General features: G+C 54.3%; 1 protein-coding gene across 1 annotated transcript in view; it reads left to right on the forward strand.

The window, feature by feature from the left end:
• SPNS2 (sphingolipid transporter 2) overlaps positions 1-12,324 on the forward strand; it is a 44,444-nt gene extending 32,120 nt beyond the window's left edge. The window contains exons 5-15 of the mRNA XM_006922410.3: positions 1,474-1,610; positions 5,596-5,747; positions 5,988-6,054; positions 7,497-7,639; positions 7,956-8,108; positions 8,238-8,427; positions 8,745-8,810; positions 10,760-10,858; positions 10,945-11,108; positions 11,614-11,660; positions 12,185-12,324. Coding sequence (XP_006922472.1) covers positions 1,474-1,610; positions 5,596-5,747; positions 5,988-6,054; positions 7,497-7,639; positions 7,956-8,108; positions 8,238-8,427; positions 8,745-8,810; positions 10,760-10,858; positions 10,945-11,108; positions 11,614-11,656 — 1,214 coding nt within the window. The 3' untranslated portion in view covers positions 11,657-11,660; positions 12,185-12,324. The remainder of the gene's footprint in view (positions 1-1,473; positions 1,611-5,595; positions 5,748-5,987; positions 6,055-7,496; positions 7,640-7,955; positions 8,109-8,237; positions 8,428-8,744; positions 8,811-10,759; positions 10,859-10,944; positions 11,109-11,613; positions 11,661-12,184) is intronic.
• Positions 12,325-13,786: the final 1,462 nt, after the last annotated feature.

Here is a 13,786-nt window from a genome sequence, read left to right on the forward strand (position 1 = left end):
TCCTCCTCCCCAGGGACTCAGGTCTGTGAGGGAGCAGACTAGCCCATGTGTGCATTCAGCTTGGTGGTCAGAGGTCTCTCACTGGCCACCTTGTCTGCCCACTCCTGGCCTTTGTCTGGCCATCTGTCCGTCAGCTGCAGGACTGCCTTCCAGTGGGAGGAAGAGGGGTGGGGTGCTGCCGTGCCATGACCCTGGCCCTACCCTGGCTTGCTGGCCTCTTTATTCCACCTGGGACCTCTGAGGCTCCTCCCATCACTGGCAGTGGCATCCTCACTGAGCCCTCTAAGAGTCTGCTGCTCTCTTGTTCTCGAAGAACAAAACCAGGTCATATCACTCCTCTGTTCAGTATCCTCCAGTGTTTTCCTTTCTCACCGGCAGAAGCCACAGGCATCACAGTGGGCCACAAGGTCCTACCCCTTATGGCCTTCCCCAACCCCCCAACCCTTCTGTTCCAGCCACTCTGGCCTCTTTGCTGTTCCTCAAATATGCTAAGTATGCTCCTGCCCCAGGGTCTTTGTACTGACTGTTCTTGCCCCAATGTTTGCATGATTTGTTTCCTTACTTCTCTCAGGTCTTTGCTGAAAATGTCACCTTCTCTGAGCCTTCTATTTAAAATTATAACATCTGCTTTACACATTTCCTGTCTCTCATTTCTGCCTTTTATCCTCCTTAGCACTTGTCCAATCTGACATACTATGTTTTTTATTTTATTGTCTGGTTCTCAGTAGAATGAAAGCTCCAAGAGGGCAGGAATTTTCATTCATTCATTCATTCATTCATTCATTCATCGACCTATTCAGCAAAAAGCAAATGACAGTGTTTCCAAATGTAAGGACAGCCTCTGCAGCCTGTCGGGAGGGAGAGTGGCTATGTAATGTCAGGTATGAGACCTGGAGTTCCAGGCCCAGTTCTGTCCTGATTTGCTGTGTGACCTTGGGTAGTTCCCTTCCCCTCTCTGAACCTCTTTTTCAAGTATAATAAAGAAAGCAGTGTGGCAAAGTACAAAGAACACTGGCTTTAGATCAGGTCAAATCCCCACTGGGATGTTTACTGCTGGTGGGGCCTTGGGCAAGTAACTTCTCCTTGAGCTTGTCTCCCCATCTGCCAGGTGGGATGGGTTGGAGGGATACACAAGATGCTTTGTACTGAGCCCTAGTACAGCTCCTGGCCTGTAGAAACTGTTCAATGAGTAAATCTTTACTGTTTCAAAAGTACCCAAAGGACTCACTTGCAGCTGGACGAACTGTGGGCTTGCATTGAAGAGGATGGTGTCACCCTAACCCGGAGGGCCTTTCCTGCCTCCCCTGAGCTCAGGCCTGGCCAAGGCTGTCTTCTCTGGGGCCGTTTCCTCGGTGCCTGGCCCAGGCCAAGCCCTGCCTTTTGAGAACTTGCCTCACGCTGGAGTGGTCTGGGCAGGAGGGCTCAGCCACAGTGACCCTGCATGGCCCCTCAAGCTCTCCTCTCCCTGCACAGTGTTCATCTGCAGCTTCATGGTGGCTGCCCCCATCTTTGGCTACCTGGGTGACCGCTTCAACAGGAAAGTGATCCTCAGTTGCGGCATTTTCTTCTGGTCAGCAGTCACATTCTCCAGCTCCTTCATCCCCCAGCAGGTGAGGCCTGTCTGGACTTACTGTCCAGTAACCCTGTGTGTCCCATCCATTCCTCCAGTGTATGACCAGTCTGATTGATCTATTCTAGTTTAGACTCAGGGTTCCAGCCCCTTCGCTTGAACCTCAGACAGCATCTTCCAAGTGCAGTGGGTGGAGGGGGTCTTTGGGTACTTTTATAAACTGGCCCTGCAAGTAGGGTCTTCCCCATGCTGGCCAGAACTGAAGGACTTGCAGCCTAATGTGGTACTCTGACTCTTTCTGAGCTGCTTCTGATTTGGGGAGGATGCAAAGAACAAGGGGAACTAGTCTGGCCTAGGAGTCAGGACCCTTTGGTTCTAGTCCTGACTCCGCCATCATTTTGCTGTGTGACTCTAGGTGAGTCACTACCCCTTCTGGGCCTCTCACAGTTTGTTCTTCATTCAATGAGCAGCTAACTCCTTGGGTCGAAATCCTAGGGAGGCAAACATCACTTCAACAGAAGGAAGGTGTTTCTTACGTGGCTCTCACAATTCTGGGTTTGAATATCCCAACTCTGTTGTCCACTCAGCTTTGTGATCTGGAGAAATTTACTAAACTTCTCTGAGCCTGAGTTTCTTCATTTTTAAAATGGGGATAATACCTCTCAGCTTGAAGGTTTATTGTGAGAAATAACTGAGTTAATGCCCAGGCCCTGGAACATGGCAAGTATTCAACAAATCATTATTTCTATTCTTTTTTCCAAAAAGGAGATTTATTACTCTGAGAGGTAGTGAATTTCCCATCACTAGGGACATTCAGGCAGAGGAAGGACATATGATGCCTACTATAGAGGGAGATAGAGGAAGAAGGGGAGAAGACCGGGATATGTCCTTAGGGAGTTTTCAGCTTAAGGGACAAAGGAGGAGACCCTGGCCCTGTCCTTGGGAGCACCCAGGCTAGGGGTGGAGAGATGTGACAGGAGCTCCCATGTTCAGAGCCTTTGGGATATGCTAAGTGCTGAAAGTCCTCACTGTAGAACGAGCAATCTCTTAAAATCCATGGGGTCAGGGAAGGCTTCCTGGAGGAGATGGCATTTGAGCCGGGCAGGCAGGACAGGGAGATTTGGCCTTTTGGTAAAGGTAGCATGGACAGAGGGAGCAAACCCATGGATTTAGGTACAGAAATGGTAGAGTGTGTTGAGAGATCAAGGAGCAGAGTGTTTTGGCTGGAAAGGAAGGCAGGGACCAGGTTGGGGGGCATGGGCTTTCTCCTGAGGGCAGTGAAGGACCCTGGAAGAGTCTGAAGAAGGGTAATGGTGAGTCAGATTTATACTGATTGTGAGGATGGGGAGGTTGGAGGTGAGATCAGAGAGGATCAGCAGGTTTGGGGGTACAATTTTGCTTCATGGGACAGTTTTAGAGGAGGATCAGGTTCAAGTAGGCTCTGACACCCACAGTCAAAATTGAGGCCTGGACCAGAATCTTCTAGGCCTCTCTGGGCCTTGTCTTGCCCCTGGCCAGGCCCCTGGTCTTCTGAGCTCTGGGCTACTTCTGGGATTGACCAGTGAGTTCAGGACCATGAGGCCAGTGCTGGGCCCCGCTCCAGGTATGTGGGAGGGAGGGAGGGTTGGGGACAGATGATGGGCAGAGGCAGAGAAAGAAACAGACAGTTCACCCCCAATTAATGTACAAATTCATTGCAATCACAATCAGTCCCACAGGAGTTTTGAGTGGACCTTGGTAATGTGATTCTGAAGTTAATTTGGCAGGGAAAACACCCAGGAACAGCCAAGAACATTGTGAAGAATAACAGTGAAAGGGGCCTTGCCCTGTCGGTTATCACAGTATGGCTATTCTAACCACAACATCAGAGGGATAGACTAAGAGATCAATGAAACGGAGTCCTCCTTTCTATGGGAATTGAATGTAAAATGAAAGTTGAATCTTAAATGGTTTTGAGAGAATTGACTATCCATCTAGATGAAAAAGAAAGTTTAGTCTGTATTTCAAAACACACGTCGAAATAAATTTTGGATAGGTGAAAGTAAAGTAAAAAGCAAACTATAAAAATCTAGAACTAAAAATCAACAATAAAAAGACAAATAACCCGGAGAAAAATGGGCAAAGGATACTGAGAAGCAATTCCAGGAGCAGATACCCAAACGGGCACTAAAAGTATGAAGTGATGGTATTTGGTTTTGTGTAATCAAGGAAATGCAAATAAAATGAGATGCCATTTCACACCCATCAGATTGGCAACAATTAAAAAGGCTGACAATACCAAGTGTTATTAAAGCTGCTAGTGGGAGTGTAAATTGATAGACTCTTTGGAGAGCAAAATGGAGGAATTTTGTAAAATTCTAGCTCTATACATTTCAAGGCCCCAGCCTTCTACTTCGAGGGATACGCCCAAGAGAAACTCCAACTTGTGGACACATAGTGACCCATGCATGCAAGGATGTTTGTTGCATTCCTGTAATAGGAAAAAAAAGGAAATGATCTAAGCGACCACAATAGAGCGATGCCCAGATAAAATGGGGTGTCTTTATCCTATGAGACTCTTGACTGCAAAAGAATGAACTAGATCTATATTAACCAGCAGAAAATGGGTTACCAAAAGATTGAAATGAGGTGAAAAAAGCAAGTTGTGCATGGAAATGCATGGAAAGTTTCCTTTTATGTTAATTTCTTCAAAGCACAGGGGGACACCAAGTGTCGTTCATTGGTACCTGGATGTGTAACAAATGCACAAATGCACAATATAGTGGGTACTGGGTGCAGGATCGGGATCAACAGGATCCCCTCAGCGGGTTCTTATCTGCCTGCTCCTGTGCTGAGGAGAATGACTGAGAAAATCCCTCCCTTTCTCTTTCTTTCTCTCTAAAATATAAAAACAAAACATTAAAAAATATTTTAAAATCATTTTGGGGTGGAGTATGCTTTCCTAAAAAAGACATGAAATCCAGAAGCCATTAGGGGAAAATCAACAGATTGGACATCATCAAATTAAACACAAAATAAAGCTTCTATATGGTAGAATTCCCATATACAAAGTGGAAAAAAAGATGATGGAAAATGTTTGTGACATATGCAATAAAGGATCAATACCCATGATATATAAAAAGCTAATAGAAATCGAGGCAAGAAAGACAAACAATCCAACAGAAAAATAGGCAAAGGCTGTGGGCAGCTAATTCCCAGGAAAAGAAGCAGAGGCAAGGAGTTAGGGGGAGACTCAGAGACAGCGTGAGTGAGCTACAGAAGTGAGAGGCATAGAGATGGCTGGACAGGAGCAGTGACACAGAGAGAGGGCCAGGAAAGAGCTGGGAAGAAGGAGAGAGGGAAGCAGGGAGCCTGGAGGAAGGCCGAATGTGGGCGATGCTGGCTGGATGGGTGGTCAGGGAAAAGATGACCAGGCTGGGTTCTCAAGCCCCGGGCAGCTGGGGGGATGGAGGGGCCTGGTCCACATCAAAGGGGTAGTAACACTGGCAGCTGGCATGGCCCCGCCCTTCCCAGCTCCGTGGGGCTTTGCTCTTTGATGTGTGTATGAGGGAGGGGCACTGAGCCCACTGGGTTGCCCTGACCACTCCCCACTCACATGGGGTCCTCAGTGCTGCCAGGGTCAGCTCAGCTGCCCTGCCTGAGAGTGGGACAGAGTGGGAGCGACTCAAAGTGGGGCCAGAATCCAAGGAGGAAATCTAATTTTGGGAGGGTAGAAACACAGGCTATGTCCTCCACGCTTATGGGGATGAAGGGGACCTATCTGGGCCATACCTACAATTCTCAACTTGGGAAAGTCCAGTTCCATCCCAGCACTGGGCCAACCAGGCCCAGTCAGACCCTATATGGAAGGTGGAACTGAGGCCCAGTGTGCCCCGGGGGTGTAGTGGTTGCCGAGGCAGAGGTTGGGCTTCATTTTCTCCCCTGGCTCCTGGACCCTGCAGAAGGTGGGGGGCAAAGTGGGGACCAAGGATGAGTAGTCAGGGGAGCAGAACAGACTCCCAGCATTCTCCGCACCTTCCTCACAGCACTTCTGGCTGCTGGTCCTGTCTCGGGGGCTGGTGGGCATTGGTGAAGCCAGCTACTCCACCATTGCGCCCACCATCATCGGCGACCTCTTCACCAAGAACACACGCACGCTCATGCTGTCTGTCTTCTACTTTGCCATCCCGCTGGGCAGGTGAGGATCCGGGCAAGGTTCCCTTGGACTTCTGACCACTCTTTCTCCTTGAGGCAGCCCTCTGTGACCTAAACATGCGGGTGGTCAGGCTTGGAAAAACACCTAGACTTGCTCCCCAGATGACTGGCCGGGTGATTGGGGCGGGTGGGCGGGTGACCTGCCTGGTAGATAGTAAGCATCCCCTGCACATACCATCCCCACCCCCACCTGTCCCTGCCTGACCGCTCGTCTTCTCTGCAGTGGCCTGGGGTACATTACTGGCTCCAGCGTGAAGCAGGCAGCTGGAGACTGGCACTGGGCCTTGCGGGTAAGCACACATCCCAGACCAGACCATGCCTAGAGTCACTCAGAAATTCAGGGACAGAGCCTGGGCTAGAATGCGGGTTTGGCCTCCAGGCTTCCCAGCTCATGGGCCTGGGCTCTTCTAGATTAGTCCACATTGTGGTGTCAGGGACCCCAGGAATGAGCAGAGCTGGACTCAGCCCTGCCACCTCAGGGGCCCCCCAGCTAAGAGGACAAAAGACTCTCCCGCCATGTCAGGAAATTCCAGGTCCACGATGGTGCTTCCTGCTATAAGCCCTGCCACTGCTACAGTGAAGCAGAGACAAGACCTCTGTGTGGGGGCCCCCTGGGTCTGCAGCCACTTCCTGTCCCCTGGGAAGACTCCAGGCAAGTCTGCCAAGGCTCCAGGACAGTGCAATCAGAGGAAACAGAGATCCCCAGTCTCGCAGAGGAGAGGAAGCTTAAGACAAAGTGTTTTTTCCTCAAAAGCAGGAAGGAAGCAGCCTCCATGGAATTTCTTGATGTGGGTAGGGGTTGGCTAATGGAGAGGAACTCCCCAGCCCATGGGCTCCCAGGCCTGGTGGGGGTGGGGATTGAGTTTTCTGTTCTTATGAGCTGATGGAGGAGCATGTTATTTTGGAATCCAGGCTGCTGAGATGTGTCTCCACCCCAACCCCCACCTCCCGCTATCTGGAGAGAGGCCTGGGGCCTTGGAGATTCTATTCTTGACACTGGACTGGACACAGGGAAGACCCAAAGGAGTCTCCGAGCCTCTGTTCTCCTGGGAGCCACATGGGCCCCTCCCAAATGATAATCTACCTGATCTATCTGCTGGAAGCTTCATGCCCAGCCAGTCCCTTCCCAGTATCCCCCAGGGCAAAGAGCTCTCATGAGGAACTTTCCCAGACCCAGCTATCTGATATCTGACTCCCTATCTACAGGAAATCTTTTTCTTCTCTCACTCATCATCTACACATCCAATATTTACCTGTCTTCCTTTCTTTCCATCCATCCATCCATCCATCCATCCATCCATCCATCCATCTTCCTGTTTTTCCATGTGTTGATCCATCCATCTATCTTCATATCTGTTTTTCATCAGTTAATTCATCCATCCATCCATCCATCCATCTTTCCATCTGTCTGTCCATTCCTTTGTCCATCTCTCCAGCCATGTCCTCCCTCCTCCATCCACCTGACTATCTTTCCCTCCTTTCTTCCTTCAGTCCCCTCTCCCATCCTGCTCCCGGTCTAGACACTCCAGTTTGATCTGCCAAGCCCTTTTTGCTGACCTCATTCCCAGTGGTTTTGCTCAGCAGTTGTCAGGAAGGATGGGCAGATACTAACCCAGGGGAGGGACCTGGAGCCCAGAGAAGGTGCAGCTTGCCTGAGTCCCTTTTCCTAATGCAGCAGAGATAAAGCTGATTCTGCCCTGGTGTTCTAACTTGGTGCTCCCTGCCCCATCAGGTGTCCCCCATTATGGGCATGATCACAGGAACGCTCATCCTTGTCCTTGTCCCGGCCACTAAGAGAGGCCACGCCGACCAGCTTGGGGGACAGCTTAAGGCACGAACCTCATGGCTCCGAGACATGAAGGCCCTGATCAGAAAGTGAGTACAGTTGGGAGAAGTCTGGTGGGAAGAGGGAGGTGTGCTGAGGCAAGAGGACACCCGTTGCAAGGCGGCCCGCCTGGCACCCTCGGCCAGACGCCCTACTATCTCTGTTGCCCACAATGCTGGGAGTGACCTTTTGGGCACTAGTGTTTTATTATTCCTGCAGCCATAGCCCTCACGCCTGGAACCCGTAAGGGAAGACATTAGAGGCCTTCTGTCCCTGGGGATGGAGTGGGGGAGAAAAGGCTGCCTTCTGGGCCAGCTGCAGGGCTCTTGGCCCCCACTCAGTGTCGCTGCCCTGGCCTCTCCCCAGCCGTAGCTACGTCTTCTCCTCCCTGGCCACGTCGGCTGTGTCATTCGCCACAGGGGCCCTGGGCATGTGGATCCCGCTCTACCTGCACCGCGCCCAAGTAGTGCAGAAGACGGCGGAGACATGCAGCAGCCCGCCTTGTGGGGCCAAGGACAGGTGGGGGCAGGCTGAGGTGGGGGTGGTGGGCAGCAGGGTGGTGAGGGACACTGGACAGAAGTGCCAGCCCCTCTGCCCCAGCCTTGGGCTTCCTCTCAACCCATACCCTACTGTCCTCTGTCCCCACAGCCTCATCTTTGGGGCCATCACCTGCTTTACGGGCTTTCTGGGTGTGGTCACGGGGGCAGGAGCCACGCGCTGGTGCCGCCTGCGGACCCAGCGGGCTGACCCTCTGGTGTGTGCTGTGGGCATGCTGGGCTCTGCCATCTTCATCTGCCTCATCTTCGTGGCCGCCAAGAGCAGCATCGTGGGGGCCTATGTGAGTGCAGTGCGGGGTACAAGGGTAGTGGTGGGAGCTGGCCTGGCAGCAGATGCAGTCTGACTTATGGGGCCCTCCCTCCCCATGGGGAGGCTGCTATCTGCCTGCCCCTGCTCTTTCCAGGGCCTGTCCAGGGCTCTGGTGTCCTTCAGGGCTGCAGGCATGGCTTGGTAAGCCACAATTTCCTCATGAGCCTGACTACCAGGAGATGCAGGCCCCAGGGAGGGGTGGGAAGATTTGGGGTTCCCTCCCTAGCAGCCCTGGCCCGCTGGTGGGTGGAGGGCCTCCTGACAGTTGCTCTGGTCTCTCCTGCGCAGATCTGCATCTTTGTCGGGGAGACACTGCTGTTTTCTAATTGGGCCATCACCGCAGACATCCTCATGGTGAGGCAGGCTGAGGTTGCTTTTGCTAACTAGGCCTCTTGACTTCTTGGGGCAGCTGGGGAGGGCAAAGGAAGGGGTGGAAGAGCTGTCAGGGCTTGTGGGGGTCGGGGGTGGGTGGGTAGGCGTGAAGGCATGCTGGGAAGGTGAGCCTGGAGGCAGGAGATCAGAGATGTTGGAGCCTGCATGGAGCAGGTCCTTAAATCAGAGGTTTGAGCAGGCGGAAGGACTGGATGTAGGGACTGGGTGGGGAGGGAGACGTCTGGAGGCTCAGGTTTGTGGCCCGGAGGCTGGCAGTGCCAGGCTGGCACCAAGGGGTTGCTGCCTGCCAGCGCTCCTCCCCTAGGGTCTGAGTTTCCATGGACTCTGCTCTCCCAGCTCAGCCTGGGTCCCAGGCACGCCAGCCCAAGTGCCTGCGGCTGGGGCCGGGTGGACAGAGGCTGTCTTCACAGGGCCAACAATGGGCTCCAGACCAGCCAGCTAGGGACAAAAGGCTGTCTGAGTGTGGCAGGGGCTGGTGTCCCTGGGTGGGGTTGGGTGCAGCCTGGGAGGAACTGGGAAGGGGCTGTGGCCCTGGTAACTTGCAGTAATCTGAGGGGTGATGAGGGGTGGGGGATGGAGTGATACCTGGTTCTGTCCTCGCTAATCCTCCAAGTCAGTGTCAGGAGAGGACTGGGAGAAAGAAGTGCAGGAGACCAGTGGGGTTGGGGGTGGGGGTTAGGGAGATTGTCTGGGAGCTGCCAGGACAGGCTCTGGGGACAGGAGGCCAAAGAGCTCCTCATAGGCTGACCTGACCCTCAGGGCATTCAGGGTTTGGTGCCACAATATAGGACAGCCTAGGAGATTAGAGTCTGCCAGGCATTGGGGCCTCTGCCAGCTCCTCCCCTTCAGGAAAGCTACCTTCCCCACCAGAGCTTCCCTGAATATCTGCTTCACCTGGGGCTGTCTCTCTTTTGTCCACCGGCTAGGGGGAGGGGCGGGGAGGTCTGACTCAGCTGTACGCCTCAGCATGGAGCCAGGCCCGGTGGCAGGGTCACTGCCCAAGCCCAGAGTGAAGGGAGTAGGAGTCTGTCTGTAGGGCAGGATCCCCATTCCTGCCTCTGTCCCCAGGGGCAGCCCCAGCTGCTGACAGAGTTTGGGTCCCAGGGAAATCATGTCCCATTTTATTAAGTGTCACAGCCACGTGACTAATTATTACTGGAAATGGGGTCATACAATATCATCAGATCCAGGTCTCCCCCCCACTCCCTTGGTGCTCAGTGGGTATTAGCTGCTCTCACAGACTGTCCAAAGGCTGGTGCTCTGACTAGATGAGGTAGCTGGAGCTTGGGGACAGGAGGTGGCCTAGGGGCACCCACTGAGCTGGCTGCTGCCTGCCCCACTGCTTCTCTGCTGACCTTGGCCCACCCAGCTTTGGAGTTGCAGCCCCTGGAGTTAGGGCCTGCTCTGTTTGATAGGGAATCCTGGGGCCTAGCAGCCCCTGGCATTTGGTGCTGTGGGTGCCCAGGCAGGCTCCTTCTCCCTACCTCCCCCAAAGGCCAACCTAGACCTTGCCAGCTTCTCATGGAGAGGGAACCAAGATGCGCTTGTCCCTGGGGAGGTGAGGGCAAGAGGCTGAGAGGTCAGGGTTCTGGGCTTAGTGCTCCCTGACTCGTGTGTGATCCGTGTCCCTCTGGGCTTCAGTTTCCCATAACCACTGCACTTGGCTCCCCGCTAAGAGCCCAGTGCAGAACCTAAGGCAGTCTGGTCTCATGAGCTGGAGATGAGCAGAGAGCCCTGCTGGATGGAGGATGGGGTAGGAAGAGGGAAGGGCCCAGGGGAGTGAGGTGTTAACACACCAGGGCAGAAGGGGTCTGAGGGTGTGAGGGCTTCAGAAGTGTCCTGACCCCAGAGATGAGGTCAGGTGGGTGAGCTTGACTCCTCTGGCCTCTGACCTGCCACCTCTTCTACAGTATGTGGTCATCCCCACGAGACGGGCCACCGCCGTGGCCTTGCAGAGCTTCACTTCTCACTTGCTGGGGGATGCCGGCAGCCCCTACCTCATCGGCTTTGTGAGTCCCCCAGGGCTGAGCGGCTGTGGTGGGTGATGGGCTTTGGTAGGTGGGCCTGCCCTGACGTCCATCCCCAATCCTCGCAGATCTCTGACCTGATCCGCCAGAGCACCAAGGACTCCCCGCTCTGGGAGTTCCTGAGTCTGGGCTATGCCCTCATGCTCTGCCCTTTCGTCGTGGTCCTGGGTGGCATGTTCTTCCTCGCCACTGCTCTCTTCTTCCTCAGTGACCGTGCCAAGGCTGAGCAGCAGTGAGTGGGGGTGGGGTGGGCCTGTTGCTTCTGCTGCCACAGCCCTGCCTGGGGTGGTGGGAGGGTGATTTGGGTGGACCACCTGTCCCCTTCCCCCGGGGTCCTGGACCAGCCCGCAAGCCTTCCTGTCCTTATGATGCTGCCTCCAGTTCAAAAGCCTCCATCCCATACCCAGCGAAGGCCTGGGAGCTGTGGGAGCCCATGGTGGATCAGGCTGTTTCTGGTGGTTTTAGACTTAGGTTTTTCTCTGGAGCTAAATGTTTTTGGAGCTGGGACCCCTTTCCTTCCTTTTCCTCTCATTTTCTGACTTCTTTCTCCTCTCCTCTTTACTCTTCTTTCTTTCTCCTCTCCCCACCCCTGGGCTCTCCCACTTCCCCCTGGGGCTGACGAGGTCCCTGCCCAGCACGTCCGGTCAGCCGGCCTCCGTGATGCGATGTTCCAGAGCAGTGCCTGGGCCCGGTCCCCGCTGATCCGCCACCTTGACCCCCGCCCGTCTCTTCCCCAGGGTGAACGAGCTGGTGATGCCACCTGCATCCGTGAAGGTCTGAGGCGGTGAGTGCAGGCCAGGGGGCCTGAGGGTGGGCTCTTTGTGGAGGGGAAGAGGGGGTTAGGGAAGAGAGAGCACTCGGGGCAGCACTCTGCTCTTCTTCCTGAAATGTTGCCTAAATGGACTGGAGGATCCATGGGAAGAGGGGCAGGCTCCCTCTTCCAGTAAATCAGCACCCTCCCTCTTCCTTCCTCAGAAGGGCTGAGGGCATAGATCAGGGCTGGGACTGGCCAAGACTGTGCTGTCCTGGATTCTGACATCCCTAATCTTCCTAGAGGTGCCAGGGCCCTGACTCCTACTTTGACCTTCCTCTGAGCTTAGCCTCTGGGGGCTGCACTTCCCAGCAGTGCAAGACCCAAGGTCGCCGCCCCCCTGCCCCCATGCACCCTGTTCCAGTAGACCCATACCCCTTTCACACCCCCAGAGCCCAGAGAAAGGCATCTTTCCAAACAAGGAAAATGAAGGAGGGAAGTTCTAGATTGGCCCCTCCCGAAGCTCCACTTCTGATCTTTTATCCTCCTCCCTCCAGGTGCCTCTGGGACAATGAAGAGCCCTCCCTCCCACCTAGTCTAGGGAGTAGCCTACAGCCTCCCAGCCCTGCTGGGCTGTCCAGCTTTCCATGTGACCCACGGCTGGGCACCCACCCTCTCTGGTTTGAGACTGAGTGGCCGTGGATCCAAGAAGAGGCCATGTCCTCAAGTAACCTGGAAGGCTGTGTATGCTGGGGCCACATGGTTGGACAGACCCCCAGCCCTGGGTTTGGGCTGCAGGGCCCTTGGGGCCCAGTGAGAAGACACCCTCCATTGGGGATGTGGAGAGAGCCTGGCCTGTCACCACCTTATGTGATCCTGGGCAAGTCCTTGCCCTCCCCAGACCGTGGGGCCAGTGGACTGGCCTTTCCCATGCAGCTTGCCCAGCAAAGCACTGTTTGCAACTTTGAAGACCCAACAGCTCCTGGACTGCACAAAGAGGTAGCCCGGGCCTCAGGGTGGCATTTCAGGCTCTGAGGCTCTCTGAAGGGCCTGGTAGGTGAGGACTGCAGCCTTTCAGCTGAGCCTGTGACCTCGGGGACATTGGACTCAACCTGGCAGACCCGGGCACCCAAGTTACCGGGCATTTTTCAACCTGGCGGGTCACTTGTCTCTGCTGCCTCAGGCTGGATCTCACTTGGTCTTCCAGGTGGAGGCCATCCCAACAGAGAACTGGCACCATCAGGGGTGAAGGCCCTGGTGGCTGTTATACACCATCTGGGCCCCCAGGCCCGAGATCTTTGGGGGTTGCCCGTCCCCCCCACAGACCCTGGAGAACCTCTGCGGTTCATCTCATCCTGGAGCCCCCACAGAAGCCTGCCCCAGGCTTGGCCCTTTCCAGAGGCAGGGCCCAGGGGACTATTTATTCCCAGAATCCATGGGGCAGTAGCCAGGGCTGTGGCTTCCAGAGGAAGCAGCCATCCTCTAAGCTTCCTGACCCAGGGAATAGCCTGGCGAGAGCCACCTCCACCCAAACATTGGCTGCCATTGCTCACGTGCATTTCCACACAGCCCACTACTGCCCCCAGCCTCTGACCACCCTTGTAGTCCTGTTTTGCATACACCATGCTATTCTCATAGTCACACACAGGGTACAGCTGCCAACTTTACACCAGATCGCTGGCCCCCAGCGTGGAGCTTATCATATCCCTTCTGTTCCATACTCCCTCCCTGCATATTTGCTGGAATCAAGGTGGTTCAGTTGTGGGGGCCCCTTGTGGCCAGTAGGAGACTCTAAGAGCTAGCTTAGACAATGTTCTTTGCCCTGTAGTTACTGGCTGGTGTGGCTTCAGTGGTGTGTAAGCTAGTGGAATACCCACTCCCCAACAAGCTCTGGGGTACCCTAGGGGGCCTAACAAGGGGGGACCCCCTCAAAGACCAGCCTGGCACCTACCCCCACCCCAGCCTCAACTGGGGCCCCAGCAATGTTTTCTTGTTGTACAAGAACCAGGTCCAAGTGTTGCCTCCTCTTCCTTCCGGAAGCCAAACTGCTCCTTTATTTTTTAGAGCTGCTGATTGTGAATCTCAAGAGTCTTAAGAGAGAAGCCAAATATATTCCTCTTGTAAATGAAGAAATAAACCTATTTAAATCATGCCCTGGT

The sequence above is a fragment of the Pteropus alecto genome, unplaced genomic scaffold, assembly GCF_000325575.1.
Source record: "Pteropus alecto unplaced genomic scaffold, ASM32557v1 scaffold398, whole genome shotgun sequence".
NCBI lineage: Eukaryota > Metazoa > Chordata > Mammalia > Chiroptera > Pteropodidae > Pteropus > Pteropus alecto.